We start from the raw sequence: 26,934 nt of genomic DNA on the forward strand, positions 1-26,934 counted from the left end.
ATTAATCCCATGCAAGGAAACGTTCGGCTGGTCATTAATGAGGTCAATATCATTAGAACCACAATTCGCCGATCATCAATCTGAGGTTAATATAATTAGACCTAATTCGTGGTAAGTTAGCAGGAGTTGTCTCTATACAATGACCCATACCATGCACAGAGATGATATTGATGTTGACAATCATTACTTACCAGCAGTTGTTGCTGAGCCAGATCGTAATTATTTGAAAAGAGAAAAAGTACAAATACGTTAATATTACAATCATTTTGAAATAATAAATTCATATTTACACGCATATTTCTGACCTATACATAGTGTAAGTGTCATCTACACTTGCTTGGATCGTGTGCCCTATGGCTTCCTCCAGGATGCAAACATTTACAATCAGTTTTCCACAGACTAATCAGGATCTTCTAAGAATAGTCTATACACTTGGTGAGTGATTCATGGCTATATTTTCATCCTGTACATGGTCATGTGACTACTGTATTATTTAGTCCATTTTATAAGGGTTTGTTGCTGTTGCGGCAATATCAGTTGCGGGAAGAATGTAGGTGTCCGATCACGTCTCTAAAATACACCAACAGGTATACAGACTAATACATCCACGTGCGCATTAACATGAGCAGATACATGACAATGCTTGATTTATTAAAAGGGATAAACAAGGTTCAAGGAGTTATCTTACTTCCGTATTCACAGTTGCTGCCCCATGATTCTGGAGGGCAAAAGCACTGGTAGTAGGGATACGACCAGTAGAATGCACAGGTGCCCCCATTTTGACAGGGGTATGACTGGCACCAATCTGCAAAGAAAGGCGCAATCATTAGGTCTGCATGTTGAACTTCTTTCGCAGCTTACGCAGCCAACCGTGCTAATCGCAGGTGCTGGTAAAAGACAACTAAGCACGACAATCAGTTGTGAAGAAATCCGTTTTCAATCTAGATTTAAAAGTTCGCAGCTCCAGTGGCTTTCTAATGTCGGAAGAGCTTTCCAGACGGCCGCAAAAGCGCATCTGAAAGCACGCGATGATGCCGTGACCTTGTTTACAATGTTTATTGCGCTGGGATTGGGCTTGAACTTTTTACCTGACTTTCCGTACTAGGATCACTAGAACTTTACATGATCCTCAATACAATGGTGTGCACGCACACAGAAACAATGACTATATGGTGACATAATAAAAATAATCATGGACTAAATAAAGAGTTTATAGTCATGTGAGCCATCTGTTAAAGGCCATCTGACTTTATGTGGTTGTGGGTGAGGTTTGTGGATCACGGAGAGACGGAGCTATTTTGTGTTCGAGGTTTACCCAGAGGACAATGTTGTGCCTTTATTAGATGATACTTCAATCGCATTTTTGAACTATATAGACAGTGTAAGTGTCGTCTACACTTGCTTGATCCGTATGCCCGCTGGTTTCCTCCAGGATGCAAACATTGACAAACAGTTTTCCAAAGACTAAGCAGGATCTTGTAAGAATTGTGTGTAAACTTGGTGAGTCATTCATGGGTATATTTTGATCCTGTACATGGTCACATTGAGTCTATTTTATACGGGTTTTTTGCTGTTATGGCAATATCAGTTGAGGGAAAAATGTAGGTGCCAGATCACGTCTTCACTTGGAAGAAGCTCGATCCCTGAAGATGACATCCCAAGCTTGGGGCACTACTCGTGAGGCTGGACCTAAACGGTGGCGCTGCCGGTACCAGCACGTGGTGCTGTGAGTCACGTGTGAGCATGAGGACTTACATGGGAGGGAAGTAGATTCTGTAGACGATGAATGTGAAGGCATGAAACAGACGAAAGCACAGTGATCAGTATGGTCCCTGTATCATTGTTATGGAGCATCTCAAAACCTGAATATATGTGTCGTGAGTTCAACTGAGTCGCAGCCGTACACTTGGAGGCAACACATTTATTTAACACCAACACACGGGGTAACTGCCCCTTAACAGAATAACCTATGGTGGTGACCACCAGGCTAACTACACTAATTACCACGTAACTAGCTACTATGGACCGGGACCACAGCTCGGGTCCAGGTCCACGTGTTGGAGACTCGGAGAACGTAGACGAAGGTTTTTTCAGGATGAACAACAATGCCAGTCCCTCTGGGGACCCGGCTTAGATCCTCTGCGGTGTGGCTGGCTCCGCGTTTGGCCACGACCACCTTCCAGAATCCTCGAGCAGGATCTGGACCCCGACCAAGTGACCCCCCTAGCCCCCACTTGGGGCCCCTTTGTAGACTTAACTGGTCACGTGTCCTTTCGGATCAACCAGAGTGCCATGGCCTTTAGTAACCTCATTCCTATGGCCGGCACTCCCACACCCTATCATGTAGGGCTGGCACTGTACGCCAAGCGTGGTGCCATCCAGCGCTATCAATCAGCGCTCACCAAGCCCCTCTAGGGCCGATACTGCACCCACACCATTGTGGTGTCCGCGATGTCGTTACACCGCACGCCGTGCCTCTCTAAGGCCGGCACTGCACAGTGACATCCAGCGATGCCACTAAATATGTAATACAGACCACCTGTCCAAAACAGTGTCATGATATACAAGGGCCATTCATTGTGCTGTAATGTTGTGAACTAGATATATAACGTACACGACTGTAATTGTTACGTCTGGCTTGTTGATTTCACAATGGTTACAAGCTAATGAGCTGAATGCTGTTAATGAGCCACTGTCGCATAGAGATGATAGCGATTGTCAGGGCTTACCAGCAGCATTGCTAAGAGCTCCCCAAATGATCAATATGTAAAACAGACCAAACCCATTTTCATCAATGGGATGGACATTTTCTAGCAAGGGGTTGTTCTTCATACTTGAATAACCCAGTCGTATTTACAGCAGAATATAAATACACAAACTCTCTAAACTAACAGGAGTGGCTAGAGTGCTTGACTCAGAAAGTTGCAAGCTAAATCCTATGCAAGGAACAATTCGACTGGTTATCAATCTGAGATCAATATAATTAGACTCAATTCATGGTCAGTTAGCACGAGTTATTGTTTCTCTATACAATGACCCATACCATGCACTGAGATGTTTGTGTTGACTTGTATTACTTACCAGGAGTTGTAGCTGAATCAGATCATGATTATGTGAAAAGAGACAAAGTACAAATACATTAATATTACGATCATATTGCAATACAAAATCTTATGTACACGTATTTATTACCTTGGTATACAGTGTGCCATCTATGCCTGATTGATCAATGTGCCCTTCTGGTTGCCTGTTGCATGCGAACATTTCAGTTTTTGCCAAAACTATGGCCAGGATCGTCTCAGAATAGTCTATAAACTCTGTGAGTCAATCATATGTATGTTTTTTTAATCATGTACTGTACATGATCACACGACTAAAGTATTATTTAGTTAATTTAATGAGGGGTGTTTTCGTTGTTGTGGCAGTATCAGTTGAGGGAAGAATGTAGGTGTCAGATCACGTCTTCACTTGCAAGAAGCTCGATCCCTGAAGATGACATCCCAAGCTTGGGGCACTGCTCATGAGGCTGGGCCTAAACGATGGCACTGTCGGAACCAGCACGTGGTGCTGTGAGTCACGTGTGAGCGTGAGGACTTACAGGTGGAGTACTCAGTAGTTTCTGCAGACGATGAATGTGAAGCCATGAAACAGACAAAAACAGAGTGATCAGCAGGGTCCTTGTGTCATTGTTGTGGAGCGTCTCAAAATCTGAAAATAAGTAGTACAGACCACCTGCCCCAGACATTGTCATCCATTCTAGGGCCATTAATTGTGTGGTAGTCTTGTGAGCAAAATGTGTAACCTACAATACTAGAATTGCTACATCTGGCGGCTTGTTAAGTTCACAGTGGTTACTTGATGACGAGCTGACTGCAGTTAATGAGTAGTATATTCAGAAAAATATAAATCTACAAATTATATAATCCAGCAGAAGGGCATAGTGGCTAGATTGCTTTACTCAGGAAGTTACAAGATTAATCCCATGCAAGGAAACGTTCGGCTGGTCATTAATGAGGTCAATATCATTAGAACCACAATTCGCCGATCATCAATCTGAGGTTAATATAATTAGACCTAATTCGTGGTAAGTTAGCAGGAGTTGTCTCTATACAATGACCCATACCATGCACAGAGATGATATTGATGTTGACAATCATTACTTACCAGCAGTTGTTGCTGAGCCAGATCGTAATTATTTGAAAAGAGAAAAAGTACAAATACGTTAATATTACAATCATTTTGAAATAATAAATTCATATTTACACGCATATTTCTGACCTATACAGAGTGTAAGTGTCATCTACACTTGCTTGGATCGTGTGCCCTATGGCTTCCTCCAGGATGCAAACATTTACAATCAGTTTTCCACAGACTAATCAGGATCTTCTAAGAATAGTCTATACACTTGGTGAGTGATTCATGGCTATATTTTCATCCTGTACATGGTCATGTGACTACTGTATTATTTAGTCCATTTTATAAGGGTTTGTTGCTGTTGCGGCAATATCAGTTGCGGGAAGAATGTAGGTGTCCGATCACGTCTCTAAAATACACCAACAGGTATACAGACTAATACATCCACGTGCGCATTAACATGAGCAGATACATGACAATGCTTGATTTATTAAAAGGGATAAACAAGGTTCAAGGAGTTATCTTACTTCCGTATTCACAGTTGCTGCCCCATGATTCTGGAGGGCAAAAGCACTGGTAGTAGGGATACGACCAGTAGAATGCACAGGTGCCCCCATTTTGACAGGGGTATGACTGGCACCAATCTGCAAAGAAAGGCGCAATCATTAGGTCTGCATGTTGAACTTCTTTCGCAGCTTACGCAGCCAACCGTGCTAATCGCAGGTGCTGGTAAAAGACAACTAAGCACGACAATCAGTTGTGAAGAAATCCGTTTTCAATCTAGATTTAAAAGTTCGCAGCTCCAGTGGCTTTCTAATGTCGGAAGAGCTTTCCAGACGGCCGCAAAAGCGCATCTGAAAGCACGCGATGATGCCGTGACCTTGTTTACAATGTTTATTGCGCTGGGATTGGGCTTGAACTTTTTACCTGACTTTCCGTACTAGGATCACTAGAACTTTACATGATCCTCAATACAATGGTGTGCACGCACACAGAAACAATGACTATATGGTGACATAATAAAAATAATCATGGACTAAATAAAGAGTTTATAGTCATGTGAGCCATCTGTTAAAGGCCATCTGACTTTATGTGGTTGTGGGTGAGGTTTGTGGATCACGGAGAGACGGAGCTATTTTGTGTTCGAGGTTTACCCAGAGGACAATGTTGTGCCTTTATTAGATGATACTTCAATCGCATTTTTGAACTATATAGACAGTGTAAGTGTCGTCTACACTTGCTTGATCCGTATGCCCGCTGGTTTCCTCCAGGATGCAAACATTGACAAACAGTTTTCCAAAGACTAAGCAGGATCTTGTAAGAATTGTGTGTAAACTTGGTGAGTCATTCATGGGTATATTTTGATCCTGTACATGGTCACATTGAGTCTATTTTATACGGGTTTTTTGCTGTTATGGCAATATCAGTTGAGGGAAAAATGTAGGTGCCAGATCACGTCTTCACTTGGAAGAAGCTCGATCCCTGAAGATGACATCCCAAGCTTGGGGCACTACTCGTGAGGCTGGACCTAAACGGTGGCGCTGCCGGTACCAGCACGTGGTGCTGTGAGTCACGTGTGAGCATGAGGACTTACATGGGAGGGAAGTAGATTCTGTAGACGATGAATGTGAAGGCATGAAACAGACGAAAGCACAGTGATCAGTATGGTCCTTGTATCATTGTTATGGAGCATCTCAAAACCTGAATATATGTGTCGTGAGTTCAACTGAGTCGCAGCCGTACACTTGGAGGCAACACATTTATTTAACACCAACACACGGGGTAACTGCCCCTTAACAGAATAACCTATGGTGGTGACCACCAGGCTAACTACACTAATTACCACGTAACTAGCTACTATGGACCGGGACCACAGCTCGGGTCCAGGTCCACGTGTTGGAGACTCGGAGAACGTAGACGAAGGTTTTTTCAGGATGAACAACAATGCCAGTCCCTCTGGGGACCCGGCTTAGATCCTCTGCGGCGTGGCTGGCTCCGCGTTTGGCCACGACCACCTTCCAGAATCCTCGAGCAGGATCTGGACCCCGACCAAGTGACCCCCCTAGCCCCCACTTGGGGCCCCTTTGTAGACTTAACTGGTCACGTGTCCTTTCGGATCAACCAGAGTGCCATGGCCTTTAGTAACCTCATTCCTATGGCCGGCACTCCCACACCCTATCATGTAGGGCTGGCACTGTACGCCAAGCGTGGTGCCATCCAGCGCTATCAATCAGCGCTCACCAAGCCCCTCTAGGGCCGATACTGCACCCACACCATTGTGGTGTCCGCGATGTCGTTACACCGCACGCCGTGCCTCTCTAAGGCCGGCACTGCACAGTGACATCCAGCGATGCCACTAAATATGTAATACAGACCACCTGTCCAAAACAGTGTCATGATATACAAGGGCCATTCATTGTGCTGTAATGTTGTGAACTAGATATACGTGTATAACGTACACGACTGTAATTGTTACGTCTGGCTTGTTGATTTCACAATGGTTACAAGCTAATGAGCTGAATGCTGTTAATGAGCCACTGTCGCATAGAGATGATGATAGCGATTGTCAGGGCTTACCAGCAGCATTGCTAAGGGCTCCCCCAAATGATCAATATGTAAAACAGACCAAACCCATTTTCATCAATGGGATGGACATTTTCTAGCAAGGGGTTGTTCTTCATACTTGAATAACCCAGTCGTATTTACAGCAGAATATAAATACACAAACTCTCTAAACTAACAGGAGTGGCTAGAGTGCTTGACTCAGAAAGTTGCAAGCTAAATCCTATGCAAGGAACAATTCGACTGGTTATCAATCTGAGATCAATATAATTAGACTCAATTCATGGTCAGTTAGCACGAGTTATTGTTTCTCTACACAATGACCCATACCATGCACTGAGATGTTTGTGTTGACTTGTATTACTTACCAGGAGTTGTAGCTGAATCAGATCATGATTATGTGAAAAGAGACAAAGTACAAATACATTAATATTACGATCATATTGCAATACAAAATCTTATGTACACGTATTTATTACCTTGGTATACAGTGTGCCATCTATGCCTGATTGATCAATGTGCCCTTCTGGTTGCCTGTTGCATGCGAACATTTCAGTTTTTGCCAAAACTATGGCCAGGATCGTCTCAGAATAGTCTATAAACTCTGTGAGTCAATCATATGTATGTTTTTTTAATCATGTACTGTACATGATCACACGACTAAAGTATTATTTAGTTAATTTAATGAGGGGTGTTTTCGTTGTTGTGGCAGTATCAGTTGAGGGAAGAATGTAGGTGTCAGATCACGTCTTCACTTGCAAGAAGCTCGATCCCTGAAGATGACATCCCAAGCTTGGGGCACTGCTCATGAGGCTGGGCCTAAACGATGGCGCTGTCGGAACCAGCACGTGGTGCTGTGAGTCACGTGTGAGCGTGAGGACTTACAGGTGGAGTACTCAGTAGTTTCTGCAGACGATGAATGTGAAGCCATGAAACAGACAAAAACAGAGTGATCAGCAGGGTCCTTGTGTCATTGTTGTGGAGCGTCTCAAAATCTGAAAATAAGTAGTACAGACCACCTGCCCCAGACATTGTCATCCATTCTAGGGCCATTAATTGTGTGGTAGTCTTGTGAGCAAAATGTGTAACCTACAATACTATAATTGCTACATCTGGCGGCTTGTTAAGTTCACAGTGGTTACTTGATGACGAGCTGACTGCAGTTAATGAGTAGTATATTCAGAAAAATATAAATCTACAAATTATATAATCCAGCAGAAGGGCATAGTGGCTAGATTGCTTTACTCAGGAAGTTACAAGATTAATCCCATGCAAGGAAACGTTCGGCTGGTCATTAATGAGGTCAATATCATTAGAACCACAATTCGCCGATCATCAATCTGAGGTTAATATAATTAGACCTAATTCGTGGTAAGTTAGCAGGAGTTGTCTCTATACAATGACCCATACCATGCACAGAGATGATATTGATGTTGACAATCATTACTTACCAGCAGTTGTTGCTGAGCCAGATCGTAATTATTTGAAAAGAGAAAAAGTACAAATACGTTAATATTACAATCATTTTGAAATAATAAATTCATATTTACACGCATATTTCTGACCTATACAGAGTGTAAGTGTCATCTACACTTGCTTGGATCGTGTGCCCTATGGCTTCCTCCAGGATGCAAACATTTACAATCAGTTTTCCACAGACTAATCAGGATCTTCTAAGAATAGTCTATACACTTGGTGAGTGATTCATGGCTATATTTTCATCCTGTACATGGTCATGTGACTACTGTATTATTTAGTCCATTTTATAAGGGTTTGTTGCTGTTGCGGCAATATCAGTTGCGGGAAGAATGTAGGTGTCCGATCACGTCTCTAAAATACACCAACAGGTATACAGACTAATACATCCACGTGCGCATTAACATGAGCAGATACATGACAATGCTTGATTTATTAAAAGGGATAAACAAGGTTCAAGGAGTTATCTTACTTCCGTATTCACAGTTGCTGCCCCATGATTCTGGAGGGCAAAAGCACTGGTAGTAGGGATACGACCAGTAGAATGCACAGGTGCCCCCATTTTGACAGGGGTATGACTGGCACCAATCTGCAAAGAAAGGCGCAATCATTAGGTCTGCATGTTGAACTTCTTTCGCAGCTTACGCAGCCAACCGTGCTAATCGCAGGTGCTGGTAAAAGACAACTAAGCACGACAATCAGTTGTGAAGAAATCCGTTTTCAATCTAGATTTAAAAGTTCGCAGCTCCAGTGGCTTTCTAATGTCGGAAGAGCTTTCCAGACGGCCGCAAAAGCGCATCTGAAAGCACGCGATGATGCCGTGACCTTGTTTACAATGTTTATTGCGCTGGGATTGGGCTTGAACTTTTTACCTGACTTTCCGTACTAGGATCACTAGAACTTTACATGATCCTCAATACAATGGTGTGCACGCACACAGAAACAATGACTATATGGTGACATAATAAAAATAATCATGGACTAAATAAAGACTTTATAGTCATGTGAGCCATCTGTTAAAGGCCATCTGACTGAATATATGTGTCGTGAGTTCAACTGAGTCGCAGCCGTACACTTGGAGGCAACACATTTATTTAACATCAACACACGGGGTAACTGCCCCTTAACAGAATAACCTATGGTGGTGACCACCAGGCTAACTACACTAATTACCACGTAACTAGCTACTATGTACCGGGACCACAGCTCGGGTCCAGGTCCACGTGTTGGAGACTCGGAGAACGTAGACGAAGGTTTTTTCAGGATGAACAACAATGCCAGTCCCTCTGGGGACCCGGCTTAGATCCTCTGCGGCGTGGCTGGCTCCGCGTTTGGCCACGACCACCTTCCAGAATCCTCGAGCAGGATCTGGACCCCGACCAAGTGACCCCCCTAGCCCCCACTTGGGGCCCCTTTGTAGACTTAACTGGTCACGTGTCCTTTCGGATCAACCAGAGTGCCATGGCCTTTAGTAACCTCATTCCTATGGCCGGCACTCCCACACCCTATCATGTAGGGCTGGCACTGTACGCCAAGCGTGGTGCCATCCAGCGCTATCAATCAGCGCTCACCAAGCCCCTCTAGGGCCGATACTGCACCCACACCATTGTGGTGTCCGCGATGTCGTTACACCGCACGCCGTGCCTCTCTAAGGCCGGCACTGCACAGTGACATCCAGCGATGCCACTAAATATGTAATACAGACCACCTGTCCAAAACAGTGTCATGATATACAAGGGCCATTCATTGTGCTGTAATGTTGTGAACTAGATATATGACGTACACGACTGTAATTGTTACGTCTGGCTTGTTGATTTCACAATGGTTACAAGCTAATGAGCTGAATGCTGTTAATGAGCCACTGTCGCATAGAGATGATAGCGATTGTCAGGGCTTAGCAGCAGCACTGCTAAGGGCTCCCCCAAATTATAAATATGTAAAACAGACCAAACCCATTTTCATCAATGGGATGGACATTTTCTAGCAAGGGGTTGTTCTTCATACTTGAATAACCCAGTCGTATTTACAGCAGAATATAAATACACAAACTCTCTAAACTAACAGGAGTGGCTAGAGTGCTTGACTCAGAAAGTTGCAAGCTAAATCCTATGCAAGGAACAATTCGACTGGTTATCAATCTGAGATCAATATAATTAGACTCAATTCATGGTCAGTTAGCACGAGTTATTGTTTCTCTATACAATGACCCATACCATGCACTGAGATGTTTGTGTTGACTTGTATTACTTACCAGGAGTTGTAGCTGAATCAGATCATGATTATGTGAAAAGAGACAAAGTACAAATACATTAATATTACGATCATATTGCAATACAAAATCTTATGTACACGTATTTATTACCTTGGTATACAGTGTGCCATCTATGCCTGATTGATCAATGTGCCCTTCTGGTTGCCTGTTGCATGCGAACATTTCAGTTTTTGCCAAAACTATGGCCAGGATCGTCTCAGAATAGTCTATAAACTCTGTGAGTCAATCATATGTATGTTTTTTTAATCATGTACTGTACATGATCACACGACTAAAGTATTATTTAGTTAATTTAATGAGGGGTGTTTTCGTTGTTGTGGCAGTATCAGTTGACGGAAGAATGTAGGTGTCAGATCACGTCTTCACTTGCAAGAAGCTCGATCCCTGAAGATGACATCCCAAGCTTGGGGCACTGCTCATGAGGCTGGGCCTAAACGATGGCGCTGTCGGAACCAGCACGTGGTGCTGTGAGTCACGTGTGAGCGTGAGGACTTACAGGTGGAGTACTCAGTAGTTTCTGCAGACGATGAATGTGAAGCCATGAAACAGACAAAAACAGAGTGATCAGCAGGGTCCTTGTGTCATTGTTGTGGAGCGTCTCAAAATCTGAAAATAAGTAGTACAGACCACCTGCCCCAGACATTGTCATCCATTCTAGGGCCATTAATTGTGTGGTAGTCTTGTGAGCAAAATGTGTAACCTACAATACTAGAATTGCTACATCTGGCGGCTTGTTAAGTTCACAGTGGTTACTTGATAACGAGCTGACTGCAGTTAATGAGTAGTATATTCAGAAAAATATAAATCTACAAATTATATAATCCAGCAGAAGGGCATAGTGGCTAGATTGCTTTACTCAGGAAGTTACAAGATTAATCCCATGCAAGGAAACGTTCGGCTGGTCATTAATGAGGTCAATATCATTAGAACCACAATTCGCCGATCATCAATCTGAGGTTAATATAATTAGACCTAATTCGTGGTAAGTTAGCAGGAGTTGTCTCTATACAATGACCCATACCATGCACAGAGATGATATTGATGTTGACAATCATTACTTACCAGCAGTTGTTGCTGAGCCAGATCGTAATTATTTGAAAAGAGAAAAAGTACAAATACGTTAATATTACAATCATTTTGCAATAATAAATTAATATTTTCACACGTTTTTTCACCTACATACAGTGTAAGTGCCATCTATACGTGCTTGATCCGTGTACCTATCCGGTTGCCTGCTGCAAGAACACATTTCAATTTTATAACAATAATAACCAGGATATCTGAGAATAGTCTACACACTCTGAGTCATTCATAGGTATGCTTGTTTTTGTTATCGTGTACAAGGTCACATGACTACCGTATCATTTAGCTCAGTATCAGGTGACGGAAGAACGTAGGTGTCCGATCACGTCTTCACTTGGAAGAAGTTCAATCCCTGAAGATGACATCCCAAGCTTGGGGCACTGCTCGTGAGGCTGGGCCTAAACGGTGGCGCAGCCGGTACCAGCACGTGGTGCTCTGAGTCACGTGTGAGCATGAGGACTTACATGGGAGGGAAGGAGATTCTGTAGACGAATGTGAAGGCATGAAACAGACAAAAGCACAGTGATCAGCAGGGCTCTCGTATCATTGTTAATGAGCATCACAAAGCCTGAAGAGTCACCCATCGCATACCAAACTACTGCACATGAAGATACAGTTTAATATCAAGTGGGAGCAATGCATTCAATCCCAGCGTCACAGCAGGGCTCGCTCATTGCACCTGGCGTAGACGGTATCCCCCATGATGCCACCTGGTGCTTAAATCGCATCTCGCGATGGTGCAGAAAAAAGGTGAAAAACAGAACACAACACTTGATTTGGACAAGAGTATAAAGGGACCTTTCACCTCCCTTCGGACAGTGTTTTGTGGCTCCTAAAACTGCAAACTGATTATACAAAAGATCAATCTTGATTTGAAGCTTTCGTGACTGCAGGAATCCATACTCTTTGGTTTTTTCGGTAAAGTCACGTAGGTAGAAACATAAAATAAATCACGACGTTTCGGGCGCAACACAAGCGTCCGTCATCAGGTGGGAAAGCATGGTCTGCTGCTGAGGCAGACTGTTTATGTCTAACTGTGTACATCTCATTATCTCTTCTCGAAATCCTTTGACCCTTTCCATTAGGCTACATAGAAGCGTCGTGGACATGTATTTACAGGGCATCTAGGCAAAGTGTTACACATGCACGTTACATTGAATGTACCTTGCGAGCAGATGACAGAGGCATCCTCCTGATGCCCACAGTCGTGAAACCCCCAGGAAGGATGCTGACAGGAGGAGAGCTCAGGCTCGTCGCCAAAGCACTGGACATTGTCGAGCCAGATCTGACCAGAGCCCGGTCCGAAGTAAGCTACGGACAAGGCAGCAACAGCGGAGCCACAGCCCAGCTGGCGACACACGACCTGGGCGTGCTGCAGATTCCAGATGTCATCGCACACCGTGCCCCACGTGCCGCCGTAGAACACCTCCACCCGGCCCTGACACGAGGAGCCACCCCCAGCCAGCCGTATGGACCCATCTGGTGAGCATGAAAGTAATTATTTGTATTATTCAACATTGCAACAGCTTTACGCATTTAATGACCCACATAGCAAAATCTACCGTCACACTCAAGAAACGTGCATCAATTCGTGCATTTACAACTTGATGACTATTTATCCTAAATAAATGTAATGCTTCCTTCAGCGCAGTGTTTCTCAAACTTGTAGGTGTCAGATCACGTCTTCACTTGCAAGAAGCTCGAACCCTGAAGATGACATCCCAAGCTTGGGGCACTGCTCGTGAGGCTGGGCCTAAACGGTGGCGCTGCCGGTACCAGCATATGGTGATGTGAGTCACGTGTGTGCAGGAGGACTTACATGGGATGGTAGGAGATTCTGCAGACGATGAATGTGAAGGCATGAAACAGACGAAAGCACAGTGATCAGTATGGTCCTTGTGTAATGCGGGCGTAAGCGACCTTCCGGATGTGACGTCACGGGGGGTGGAGCCATGTGACGTGGGTGGAAGGTTCGGGTCCTTAAGCGGGTAAACCGGAAGGGGAAGTCAGTCGGGGTGTGAGCGGAAAAGAGTGAGGCCACGCGGGCGAGTGAGAAGAGGGGGGGGCACCGACGGCCATCGGGAGCCAACCCCGAAGACAGGAGGAAGCTACGGAGTGGTGTGCAGCTGCGGAGAAGACAGCCAGAAGGGCTGCGTGTTAGAGGCAGCGGTGTGGCTGCCAGGTGTGGCGGGAGAGAAGAGGGAGAGACAGCACGAGGCTGTCAGAGCTGCAGAGAGGACGAAGGAGAGAGGAGTTGCAGCGAGTACAGCCAAGGGGGGCTATGTGAGAGTAACAGCAGCGGGGCTGCTGTTGTGGATCGGGCCGACATCGGAGTCAGCACCGAGGAGAAGCTACAGAGTAGAGACAGCCGTGTGGGAATACAGTACGAACCGAATAAAGGATACTGAGCCAGACATCGTGGTCCAGTCGTTTATTACACTGGTGTCGGAAGTGCAACGGCATGTCGAAACAAGCGAGGAAGAAATTTAATCCGGCGCCTGCATCGGCTTCTTAGTCCGACGACGACGAACTCCCTCCAACCACGGATTCTGCTGGGGTGGTGGAGGAGAGCCCTGCTGAGGCGAGCACGGGGACGGGAGTGGAGGATGTCGGCGCGGTGGCGGGTCCGTCGACATCATCAGACGCTGATCAACGATGGCAAGAGATGGCGGTACAACTGGAGGCACTTAAGGACGTCCTGACGCATTTATGCCATCTCGTCGCGCCAGGGACGATGGAGGACGCAGTTGGTGCTCCGCGGGCCGCCACGTTGCCTGTCCTGCCGCCGCCATTGGCCACGCGGCAAGAAGCCGCCATCTTGCGCGCTCCGCGGCGCCAAACCGCCATCTTGGCCACGCCGCGGGCCGACGCCATTTTGAATTTGCCACCACAACCACCACCATTGGAAGACGGCGGGAAGAGGAGTCGGAGTCGCCACCTTACCACAGTCAAAGAATTTTCCGTCGGTGGGGACTGGAGCGCGTTCGCCTGCCGCTTCTTGGCGGCGGTACGCACAGCAAGATGGACCGATGCGGAGGCTTTGGAGGTGTTGCCGACTCTCCTGGACGACGAATCTGTCCGATTTTTCCGTTCCATAACGACCGATAAGAAGGCAACTTTATGTGGTGTTTTTCAAGAAATGGCCGACGCTTACGAGCCACCAGATGATGAGCATCGGCGATTCGCTCAACGACAACGAGCACCAGAGGAGTCGCCCGTGGCGTTCAGGGGTGCGGTGCTGGAGCTGGCCATGGCAGCTTATCCTGAGACGCCACAGGACCTGCTCGAGCCTCTCATATTAGGGAAAATGTTGGAGCTGTCTCGGGATCTAGGGATCCCCATGCCTGTGTGTGGGCATGAGAAGCTAACTTCCCGGACGGCTGCTAAGTGTCTCGATGCGCAATTCAATCTCCGTCGCTGGAAACAAGTGACGGCGTGGACGGGGGGGCCCGTCAAAGAAGGGGATGCGCTGGGGTGGAACCCTGCGCAGGCTGTCTACGTTCCGGATGACCGGGGCCCTCAACAGCTGACGGCCGCCTCCGCTCCATGGACGGGACGCGGCGGGCCGAGGCCGCGCGCGGCGCTACCGGAACGGGGCCATCAGGAGGCAAGGCCTGCGCTTCGGCGCAACGATGCCGAATGTTTCCGCTGCGGGCGTAGGGGCCACTACGCCAGAGACTGCTGGGCCCGCTTCCCGGCTCCGCCGCAGCAGGAGGCCTCGGTACCGGACAAGTCGACTAAAGATCCTCCGAAACAGGCATGTCGGCACGCACCAGACACCCGGCAAGGCTTTACACCTCACCCATCGCCTTCGTTGCGCGATCCTAATGTTGTTGTTAAAGAAAGCCCTTCGACGGGGCCTTGTCGCTCGGTCACGCAGTGGCGCAAGTTGGCACGGAGAGTCGTCGCGGCCGCTACGGGTTCGTCCACTGTACCGGGGTCTATACAAGGGGTGGACGTACGCATTTTGGTCGACTCCGGCGCGTCTGCGACTATTATTTCGGATGTCATTTTCCATCTGTTGGGCATCCCGCCGGGGGCTGTGCGTCCGGTTTATGGGTCGTGCGTCGCTGCGAACGGGGGTAGCATGGGTATCGTGGGCCAGGTGGATGCTAAGATATCTATTGGGGATGTGTCGGCCTCGGGCGTTGTGTTAATATCGAGATCTTTGGCGGTTCCTTGTTTGTTAGGCACCGATTTTTTGGCTAAGATGCCCATTTTGATCAAAATCAATGAGAATTGTATTGAACTGCCGGGGGGCCGTCAAATCTCGTTTCTGCCGTCGCCCTGGGGGCGACCTGCTTCGGCCGTACAAGTGCAGGCGCTGTCCGTCGCATCTGTGGACATCCCACCTGGTACACAGATGCTTATACCCTTGCGGTATCGGAAGCCCCTGCCTGATCGGCTAGGAGCAGTAGGGATCTTGTTGTCACCGTCCGCCACGATAACAACCGGGTTGGCGTTAGTGGGGGCACAGACCATCGTCCGGCCGGATCAATTACCGTTTTTACAGGTGCTTAATGCGGGGGGGGGAAAACGTCCGTGTTCCGGCCGGTACGGTTGTGGCACATGCCACTACGGCGTTTGCGACGCATGATTGTCCGCATAGCCGGGAAGTGGTTGCTGGGGTTTCCGAGCCAAGGGGTTCGGACAATCGTTGGGTTGCTGACTTATGTGACGGAAATTCTTCCCTGTCCATGGAGCAACGTGGTGCGCTGCGTAAATTGTTGTTGACATATTCCGATGTGTTCAGCTCCGATGATTTGGATTTGGGCCGCACATCGTTGCTTTACCATCACATTGAGACGGGCGATGCTGCCCCTATTCGATGAGCTCAATGCTGTTAATGAGCCACTGTCGCACAGAGATGATGATAACGATTGTTAGGGCTTAGCAGCAGCACTGCTAAGGGCTCCCCCAAATTATAAATATGTAAACAGACCAAACCCATTTTCATCAATGGGATGGATATTTTCTAGCAAGGGGTTGTTCTTCATTCTTGAATTACCCAGTCGTATTTACAGCAGAATATAAACAAACTATCTAATCTAACAGAAGTGGCTAGAGTACTTGACTCAGAAAGTTGCAAAATACATCCCATGCAAGGAACAATTCGACTGGTCATCAATCTGAGATCAATATAATTAGACTCAATTCATGGTCAGTTAGCACGAGTTATTGTTTTCTCTATACAATGACCCATACCATGCACTGAGATGTTTGTGTTGACAATTATTAGTTACCAGGAGTTGTAGCTGAATCAGATCATGATTATTTGAAAAGAGACAAAGTACAAATACATTCATATTACGATCATTTGAAAATAGATAATCATATGTACACGTATTTATGACCTTGGTATACAGTGTGCCATCTATGCTTGATTGATCAATGTGCCCTTCTGGTTGCCTGCTGCATGCGAACTTTTCAGTTTGGCAAAACTATAGCCAGGATCGTCTCAGAATAGTCAATAAACTCTGTGAGTCAATCAAATGTATGTTAGTTTTTTTATCCTGTACATAGTCACGACTACAGTATTATTTAGTTAATTTAATGAGGGGTGTTTTCGTTGTTGTGGCAGTATCAGGTGAGGGAAGAGTGTACGATCCCGTCTTCACGTGCAAGAAGCTCAATGCCTGAAGATGACATCCCAAGCTTGGGGCACTGCTCGTGAGGCTGGACCTAAACGGTGGCGCTGTCGGAACCAGCACGTGGTGCTGTGAGTCACGTGTGAGCGTGATGACTTACTGGTCAAGTAAGTAGTTAATTCTGCAGACGATGCATGTGAAGGCATGAAAAAGACAAAAAGCAGTTATCAGCAGGGTCCTTTGTTTATTGATGTGGTTGTCCCACCTGATGACGGAGGCTTGTGTTGCTTCCGAAACGTCGTGATTTAATTGAGTTGTTCTATTTTTATTCTTATTTTTATTATTTTTTCACCTACGTGACTTTACCCAAAGAGCCAAAGAGTATGGATCTTTGTGTCATTGTTGTGGAACATCTCAAAATCTGAAAATAAGTAGTACAGACCACCTGTCCAAAACAGGGTCATCTAGTACAGGGACATTCATTGTGTGGTAGTGTTGTGAGCTAAATGTGTAACCTACAATACTCGAATTGCTACATCTGGCTTGTTAAGTTCAGAGTGGTTACTTGACAATGAGCTGACTGTAGTTAATGAGCCAACATCGATCGCACTGACATGATGATAGCGATTGCAATGACATAGCAGAAGTAGTGCTAAGGGCCACACCAAATGATAATTATGATTTAAAACAGACAAACCCGTGAGCATCAATGGATTTTAAATTTTCTATCGAGGGGTTGGTCTTCATATTTCAACTACCAAGTCCTATATTCAAAAGAATATAAGTATTAAAATTATATAATCCAGCAGAATGGCATAGTGGCCAGATTGCTTTACGCAGAAAGTTACAAGATCAATCCCATGGAAGGAAATATTCGGCTGATCATCAATAAGGTAAATATAATTAGAACCAATTCATGGTCAGTTAGCACGAGTTATTGTTTTCTCTATACAATGACCCATACCATGCACTGATATGTTTGTGTTGAAAATTATTACTTACCAGTAGATGTAGCTGAACCAGATCGTGATTTGAAAAGAGACAAAGTACAAATACATGAATATTACGATCATTTTGCAATGAAAAAAAATCACATGTACACGTATTTATGACCTTGGTATACAATGTTCCATCTATGCCTGATTGATCAATGTTCCCTTCTCGTTGCCTGCTGCATGCGAACATTTCAGTTTGGCAAAACTATAGCCAGGATCGTCTCAGAATAGTCTATAAACTCTGTGAGTCAATCATATGTATGTTAGTTTTTTTTATCCTGTACATGGTCACACGACTACAGTATTATTTAGTTAATTTAATGAGGGGTGTTTTCGTTGTTGTGGCAGTATCAGGTGAGGGAAGAATGTAGGTGTCAGATCACGTCTTCACTTGCAAGAAGCTCGATCCCTGAAGATGACATCCCAAGCTTGGGGCACTGCTCATGAGGCTGGGCCTAAACGGTGGCGCTGCCGGTACCAGCAAGTGGTGCTGTGAGTCACGTGTGAGCGTGATGACTTACATGGGATGGTAGTAGATTCTGTAGACGAATGTGAAGGCATAAAAAGACAAAACACAATGATCAGCTGGGTCTTTGTATCATTGTTGTGGAGAATCTCAAAAGCACGTGTCCAAAACAATGCGATCCGTACCAGGGCCTTCCAATGTGCAGTAGTGTTGTGAATAAAATGTGTTGCCGACATGACTACATCTGACTTAAGTTCACTGGTTACTAGCTAATGAGCTGACTGAAGCATCGCACAGAGATGATAGCGATTGTCAGGGGTTAGCAGCAGCAGTGCTCAGGGCCGCACCCAGCGATAATTATTTAAAACAGATCAAACCCATTCACATCTATGGCATGTACATTTTATGGCAATGTGTTGTTCTTCATACTTGAACGACCAAGTCATATTTACAGAACAATATAAATACAGTATATTTACTCCATAATCCAGTAGTACACCCTTCTATACTCCAGCAGCATGGCACAGTGGTTAGTGGTTGACTTAGTCATAACACTGCACGTTTATTGGCATACAGGGATTCATCCAGGCCTTCATTGTGAGGTCAATAAAATTAACAATTTTGTGGACAGGCTCAAGACCCTGAATAATGGTGACTTGCAGCTTAACAGTGGTTGTCCTCTTGCTACAATCAACGACGACGTGCAGAGATGATGTTAGTAATGATTACTTACGAGCCTGTGTTGTAGCTGTGCCAGGTCGGGTTCATTTGAAAGAGACAAGATACAAATGCATGATTAGCAGAACCATGATGTTGTTTTGCATAAAATACGTTTCCCCTACATAAGTAACCAAATATAGGTTTTTGTTTTGGGTTAGATCGCATGAATATAAATGTGTCGTTAAACCCGCCACCACCCGACACAGCCAATTAGTAAGGTTTAGTGTCACGTAAACAGAACGTGCCAATTCGTTACTAGTGTAGAGGAGTAATATGGGGATGTGACGTCATGCACGCTGCTCAGTGCGATTACGTCATGTGACGTGACGTCATGTGCGCTGGGCGGTGCGAGGACGTCATGTCTAACCGGGGTACTTAAGGGGGACCCCGTGACGAAAGCTGGTTCGTTGTGGGAGCCCAGGATAGAGAGCGGTTGAAGAGACATTCAGGGGTAGAGCTCAGGGAGTCTGGAGAGAAGCCGGCTGTAGTCATAGAAGGTGTTGCTCTCCCCGGTCGGTCGGTGTTGGCTGTACCCCCGATCCGACTCGAGGGAGAGAGCCCTAGAGCTAGCCGAACTAGGAACAGACAGAGCTGAGGGCCTAAGTGAAGGACCCAGTGTAGGGCACCTACCTCGGGTGGAGGTCTCTAAACCCTTAATAATAAACCGGCACAAGCCCTTACCTGAAGGCCTGCCTCCGTGTTGCCATTTGCACCTCAACACTTGTACAGGGGAATTGAGTTTTCAGGTCCATATGGCATACAGCCGTTTCAATACGGGCAAAACAAATGTTTTTGTCTATTTTGTTTGTGTTGCTCTCTTGTGTAGTGCCGTAGATGGGCCGCACTTACCGGCAGTGGTAGACGGGGCCCATCTGCAGGCGGTACCTCGTACCGCCTGGGGAGGGGCTGCAGCACCAGCCCAAGAGGGGGGGGGGCTCAGGATCCCAGACAGCTAAGCATTCGGCGCTACCAACGGGGGGGGGGGGGGGCTGCGGTGGATCTAGGATCCCACGCAGCCCCACCCCTCGATGGGCAAGGGGTATAAAAGGGCACCTCCCCAGCCGATCGGGACCTAGCTGAAGACAGAAGCCGAAGAGCAGCTAGATAGGACCCCTGAGACCCCGAGCCCCACTGTCCTTACCAGGGCCGGGACTCTGTGCGGCTCAGTGGTGAGACCCTGGGAAGCCCTGGCCCGACGTCCTTGTAAGGCGTCCTTGTAAGGGCCGGGTCAAGTGGGTCAGTGGTCGGAACTCGCACCCTGGCTAGGGCGAGCTAGAATAGCCTCCCCCTCGGCACCCATAGCCGGAGGAGCCTGAGTGTAGTCCTGTGTTAGGGCACGTTAGCCCGGAGGCAGTACCTCCCCAGACAGTGGTACAGTAGGGCAGTAACCCTGAGTGTTCTGGGACTGTGCTGCCGAGCGAGGTGGTTTAATAAACAGTGTTGCCTCCAAGAACCGTCTCCGGCGTCTCCTGAATCCACAACACTACACTTGGGATGGGACTTTGTAGGGTGAACATTGAGATTTATAAGGGCACGGGGTGACCTGTAAGGTTTGAATTGAATAAGGTGGGCACTGACTAGGGGTTGACAGGTATGTGAAAACGAGCCAAGTATGTATTCATAAACATTTTATCCGAGTATGTAGCGAGTCATGAGACGCCCTCATGCTACCTGAGGTCATTGTTCATAAGCATTACGGGGAATCCGCACTCAGCCGACAAAAACCTACCCGGTACCGCCTTGGGGACTAACGACGCGACAAGCTACAACACCCACAGACTCTGCGATGCGGGGGATCACCGTCAACCACGAGAATTTAAAGTAATCGGCCGAGCGGGAAGCAGTGGGAGCAGTGCCGGATAAAGCTCGTGCGGGGCCTGTAGCAAATGATGCTCATGGCAGTACCCCTGGGTACCAAATAATACAAACTGACTGAGGCAATTACATATTTTATTTCTGGGACACTATTTTTTCCAGGGGTGTACTTAACTCTGCGACTGGGGTACCAATCAATCCAAAACCGGTGCCACTCCGCGATGTCGAAACGCAGCGAGGACGATAGCGCTGAAACCCTGAACGCTCGTACGCACCGTAGTGGTGCATCGTGTGCAGCTCGTCGAGATGAGTCGATTGCCGCATCGCCGACCATCAACAGACTAAAAACGATTGCATCACGGACATTGTGCGAGAGCCGGGGTGCTATGGTACCCCGGGGTACCGCCATGAGGTTAATTTCATTTCACAAATCGCTAACCTGAACACCCAGTCGTTCGTAAAAGTTGAAGGCGGTATAGAGCAAGTGCAGAATCACTGAACCAGAAATTCTAGGTTTAAAGCATTTAGCGCGGAGCCCTTGAAAGTGCGGGCCCGTAGCATCATATGTAGCTATTTTTGCTACTTGGATAATCCGGCACTGAGTGAGAGGAGAACCAGGGAAGTTTATAATGCCCAGGTTGGCGTTTCGAGTCAGCGGTCTTCTATCGCTGTCGGGGCTTTGTGCGGCTAAAGCTCCGTTCCGTGTCCTCAGCTGTCGCCTGTCTGCCCGCACGTGAACCCGACCGCGAGACGCGACCTGTCCTTTGTGCTTCACTTTGTTTTCCTTCCACCACTCCGCACCTAATTCGCGCGGTTGGCCACGTGCCGTACAACATAACGTCGACAGAGTCGAGTACACAATACAGGTTTTTTTGGGGGGTTAGATCGCGTAAATTTATAAATGTGTCGTTAAACCCGCCACCAACCGACACAGATAATTAGTGAGGCGACAGCCTGATGAAGCTAGTTGTAATTACTCGTGAAACGTCGTACTCAAATTGTGAATGTTGTGGATTTGCTCTCCAACACACCGGTGTGCTGTACTAGTAATGAATTGGCACGTTCTGTTCACGTGACAAACCTTACTCGTGGGCTGTGTCGGGTGGTGGAGGGTTTAGCGACACATTTATATATTTACGCGATCTAACACCCCAAAAAAACTGTATTATGGATAATATTGGTCGCGAAATCCCTGCTACTAATACTGCGTCGGGCGGATAAAGTGCAGCAAGTCGGCACAGCAAGGGGGTGGGGGGTACAGCTGGTGGTGGTGCAGCTGCCGGCCATCTCAGTCGGCCAACCCATGGCACCACCTGGGTCTGTCCCGAGACCTCCTCCTGTCAGCAGCGAGCCAGCGACACTTCACGCGACAGCCTCGGAGTGCACCTAGCCTGGCACAGGCTTGGTGGCGAACGGCGGGGTAGTGGTGTTGTTGTACGAGTCGTCCGAGTTCGATTCCAGCCCGACGGCAAAAAATTTGAGAAAACCATCGCTGTAACAACCCTTTATTGGTCACCCCGTGCCCCCTATAAATCTCATCGTTCATCCTACAAAGTCCCATCACGAGGGAGAAACACAAACAAATAGACACAAATTATGTTACGAAACAAAAACTGTTTTACGTATTAATTTTTCTAATTGGTATCAATGATGCTAATCATGCTACTGTCTTCGATCTAGTATGCTGATGCTTGCTTGATATGTGGATGCACACACTCATGTTGTAAATGTATAACAATAAACACGTAAAATTATGAAGGGTTAAACAATACACTTTTTTTATTTGGACGTATTATTTTTGTTGTGCCCGTATTTTAACGGCTATATGCCATATGGACCTAAAAACTCAATGTCCCTGTCCAAGAATACAGAGTCAGCGTGTGGGGTGACAGCTATGGAAACCCCATCACAGCAGGGCGATGCATACAATAATCATGCCACCCTGCTGTTTGTGCTCACACCTTTAAGTGTTGTTAATTTATATTCGTTTTCAGCTTGCAGGCATTTCCCTCTGTTGATGGGTTTATCAACATCATCATCATATTTTATGTTTATACACGCTTTGGGTAAATTTCCATGGAGGCTGACTGTAGTGAAGATGTTTGCGTGACAAGATGGTATAGATATGTTTGTCCGGCTGACGTGTAAGAAAACATCAAGTGAACAATGGAGTCAAATGTTAGGTTTTGTATTTTATAGAATGCGTGGAATGTGCAGGGACGCAACGCTTACTCGACTGACATTTCGGAAATGTAGATGGGGAAGTGGTAAAATACATTTTTGTTTAAACAAAAGATGTTTAAATCAGGCGAGAACACCCTGACCTCTGCCCCAGCATGTCAACGCATCCATCGTAGCATATCAATACAAATTGGACATATGTGACGAATAGTTTTATAGCTCATCAGAATCCTCCAGTATGAATAAATATTCTGATTTTGAATTGCATTGTCATGAATGCAGCAAGGTTTTTGCTGGCATTAAATGTTGAACTCTGTGCTATTTAGTATTTCTGCCTGCGTGGCACTGGAGATAAAGGGCTTGACTCGTACATCAAACTATCTCAATAATCTGAGTTTTCAATCAAACATTGTATCCAATTCTAGAAATATTTTTCTGCTATAAGTCGTGCTTTTAATAAACATGATTTATTAATAATAAAACTAAACAAAGAGAAATGAGGACTGTGTTATGGGAATTAAGTCAGCAGAGTAATTCCATGGTGAGGCCTGGCCACTCTTTCCTTGGAAATATCAATTCGGGAGAAACGCCTCTCCATATAAATGTTAATGGAGATTGTGACAAAGGTTTCAGCTGCATCGAAATCCCGCTGACTCCTCATCAACCAAGGGTTCTGGAGTTGAATCGTTTTAAGGAATAACTCCAAATATCTCCCACCCGCAAATTCTTAGACTGCGTGTTTTATCAAGCAGTTGGGCGTACCGTTGGAATTTTATGTAATAGCATTATGAGCTGAAGTAATCTTTACCTGCCTGCTCCACCTATATTACTATTAACAGTATTTTTTCTACGTTGTATATCACTGCACAAACTCTTCCCACAGGTGTGCACCACAGGTGTGCACTACAGGTGTGCACTACAGGTGTGCACCACAGCTGTGCGCCACAGGTGTGCGCCACAGGTGTACGCCACATGTGTGCAATACAGGGGTGCACCACAGGTGTGCACCACGGGTGTGCACCACGGGTGAGCGCCACGGGTGTGCGCCACAAGTGTGCACCACAGGCGGGCACCACAGCTGTGCACCACAGGTGTGCACCACTAGTGTGCGCTACAGGTGTGCACCACAGGTGTGCACCACAGCTGTGCACCACAGTTGTGAACCACAGGTGTGCACCACGGGTGTGTACCACAGCTGTGCACCAGCATAGAGGCATGGAGGTGTTAAACAAAGCACCATTTCCTGACCCACACCCTGATTCCTGCTTCATGGCATTCACTGTGTAACACGTGCTGGGTTTACACTAACGATTACTGGAAGTTGATCAACTCTGGCTGTTGCCTGAGGCTGGTTGTAATAACCGGCGAAACGTCGTACTCGAATTGTGAATGTTGTGGGTTTACTCTCCAACACACCGGTGTGCTGTACTAGTAACGAATTGGCACGTTTTGTTTACGTGACAACCCCTACGAATTGGCCGTGTCGGGTGGTTCCGGGTTTAAATACACATTTATATTGATGCGATCTAACCCAAAACACCTCTATTATGGATACGTTGAGAAACTCTTCTTCGCGTCTTTTATCATCGTATCCTGATTATATCACTGTTATGAAATGTGTCGCGTGTCAATTATTTCGACTTAAACTCGCTTGATGTTTACTAAATTATGTTTTTTGTGTCCGTCCTTTCGATTATTAATTTATTTACAAATACTTTTTTATTATTGTAGAAAAACATGTTAAGTTCAACATTGTAAACATGATACATTTAAACTTTGGAGGTTTAAATAGAACGCTAATTCGCATATGTCACGTTATCATTACATTGCTACATTTGAATAATGTTTTTGCACTTTTTGACGGAAATGTGTACATATATTTGATGAGGCTGTAACGACAAAGGAAATAATAAAATAGTAACAGACCGCACAGTATTCACGCACTCTCGAAGAGCGACTCATAGGTGCATGGAGGAACGACAGGAAAAGCTGGGAGGCAGCAGCAGCAGCCAGGCAACGAGCTGGCGCCAATAATTGCCAAAGCTCGATGGTTCTCTACGTATGAAGATGTTATCGACCAATTAATAAGTGTCAATACATGTTGGGAGAAAACGGGAGCTCCAGGAGAAGACTCGTGCGTGCGATGAGGACATTCTCTATCACAGAATCAATCATAATAATCGCTGTCGTACAGCGAGGGAGCGAACGACCGTGAGGCACCAGGAGGAGGAACCACAGGCGAGGGAAGAGAAGGCGGCAGCGGCAGCCACGCGGTGAGCAGCCAGCACTGACAACGAATTCCCAAGCTCTGCAGTCCTCGATATACCAAGGTGTTACCGGACAATCAATGGGTGTTTATATGTCGGACGAAACAGGAGCGCCCGGAGAACGCCGACGTGTGCGAGGGGGAAACACTCTATCCCGTGGAGAGGCAACAGGCAGAGTCCACAATTTTCCTGAACCGACTTTTCCTGGCAAGCCAGGCAAAGGCTCCTCCTGGACGCCCACGGGATGGAAGTTTCACAACATTTATGCGATCAACCAATCCTCGCTGCCTCCACAGTGCTGGATTACAGACCGCGTGCCCGTAGGCTCTGCTTTAGGCCACTGGTTTAATTGGCTGTAAATGGGGCCTAAGCTCTGAGCTAAGCAGGGCACAGGTGTTTGTATATCTACTCGTACCACAGCCACCTGTGTTTAATTATTTTGTTTTATCCACCTGTCTGAAATGTTTGATGCGTGTTTTCAGAATATTGAGAAGAATTAGAAGAAATTGGCTCTTCCTGAGAATAGGTTTTCCCCTTTTTTCTGGCAACAAAACAGGCGTTAAGATGTTAAAACACCAAACTGAAACCTTTAACAAGGAATCATGTCACTGCATTAACCACAAGACTTGTGGTCAGAATGCAAACAAAAACATATTTTGATAATATTTGCATTGTCTTTGAAACTGATTGGTCCACACCAGAGACAGCTTTCTTTGGCTCTTCCTGTTATTGTGGTTGCCGACCCCTGACCCCTGGCGCCCCTTTGCAGGCGTCACGGTGCGAGGAAGCCGCGACCGCACTCCGTGACTATCTCTCATCTCGGACAACAACACAACTCGACACTTTCGTCACGACGACTGCCGAGAAAATTCAAATCTAGGTGTCGAGTGTGTGGGCACAGCGTTGGGTGCGTGGCGCGGGCTGCCCGACAACTTAAATTCCGAGCCGTGACCTGGCGTGACGGCACCCCGGTTCGTTTAATACACCTGCCACGCGAACGATGCTAAGGAAATGAAAGTAGATTTTGGTTTCAAATGATATCTAACGCGCATTTCAACGCTGTGCTGAGTGCTGTATTACAGGATGTGGTTTAACTCATGTTCCAAATACAATGATGTGGATACCTATGGAAGAGAACGAGGAGGTGCATGTGGCTGTATAATGTGCATGTATATGCGTGCGTGGATGTGTACGTGTAACGCATTCGCAATGCGCTGCAATGCAATGCTCACCCGTGAATCCGAGGAGCCATGGAACGCAGGTGATGATCAGCAGAGGCTGGAGGAGGTGCCCCATGGCGACTGTGGACGATATGATTTGAACGCTAAATGTCTCGTCACACTGTGACAGAAACTCTAATCACCACCGGTATTCT

General features: G+C 46.4%; 1 protein-coding gene and 1 long non-coding RNA gene across 2 annotated transcripts; both read right to left on the reverse strand.

The window, feature by feature from the left end:
• Positions 1-99: 99 nt before the first annotated feature.
• Positions 100-17,579, reverse strand: LOC144727887 (uncharacterized). Its single transcript, XM_078607024.1, has 20 exons — positions 17,561-17,579; positions 16,771-16,782; positions 13,347-13,364; positions 12,692-13,006; positions 11,992-12,009; positions 11,507-11,518; positions 10,941-10,961; positions 10,424-10,435; positions 8,645-8,761; positions 8,148-8,159; positions 7,582-7,602; positions 7,065-7,076; positions 5,729-5,746; positions 4,662-4,778; positions 4,165-4,176; positions 3,599-3,619; positions 3,082-3,093; positions 1,756-1,773; positions 689-805; positions 100-203 (listed from the first exon to the last, which is right to left on the reverse strand). The coding sequence occupies exons 1-20, from the start codon at positions 17,577-17,579 to the stop codon at positions 184-186; spliced, it is 924 nt and encodes a 307-aa protein (XP_078463150.1). The 3' UTR covers positions 100-183.
• A 520-nt stretch (positions 17,580-18,099) lies between these two features.
• LOC144727953 (uncharacterized) lies at positions 18,100-26,934 on the reverse strand. The gene is made up of 4 exons (XR_013587460.1): positions 26,792-26,934; positions 19,310-19,324; positions 18,632-18,649; positions 18,100-18,129 (listed from the first exon to the last, which is right to left on the reverse strand). It is a non-coding gene; the product is annotated as an uncharacterized LOC144727953 (long non-coding RNA).

Source organism: Lampetra planeri, chromosome 27, assembly GCF_965212315.1.
Source record: "Lampetra planeri chromosome 27, kcLamPlan1.2.h2, whole genome shotgun sequence".
Classification (NCBI taxonomy): domain Eukaryota; kingdom Metazoa; phylum Chordata; class Hyperoartia; order Petromyzontiformes; family Petromyzontidae; genus Lampetra; species Lampetra planeri.

Excerpts from the sequence above, each read along its gene's own strand:
- LOC144727887 (XM_078607024.1), bottom strand. Across the intron at positions 204-688 it reads CAGCAACTGTGAATACGGAA|CAACAACTGCTGGTAAGTAA; the intron begins GTAAGATAACTC and ends GATCTGGCTCAG.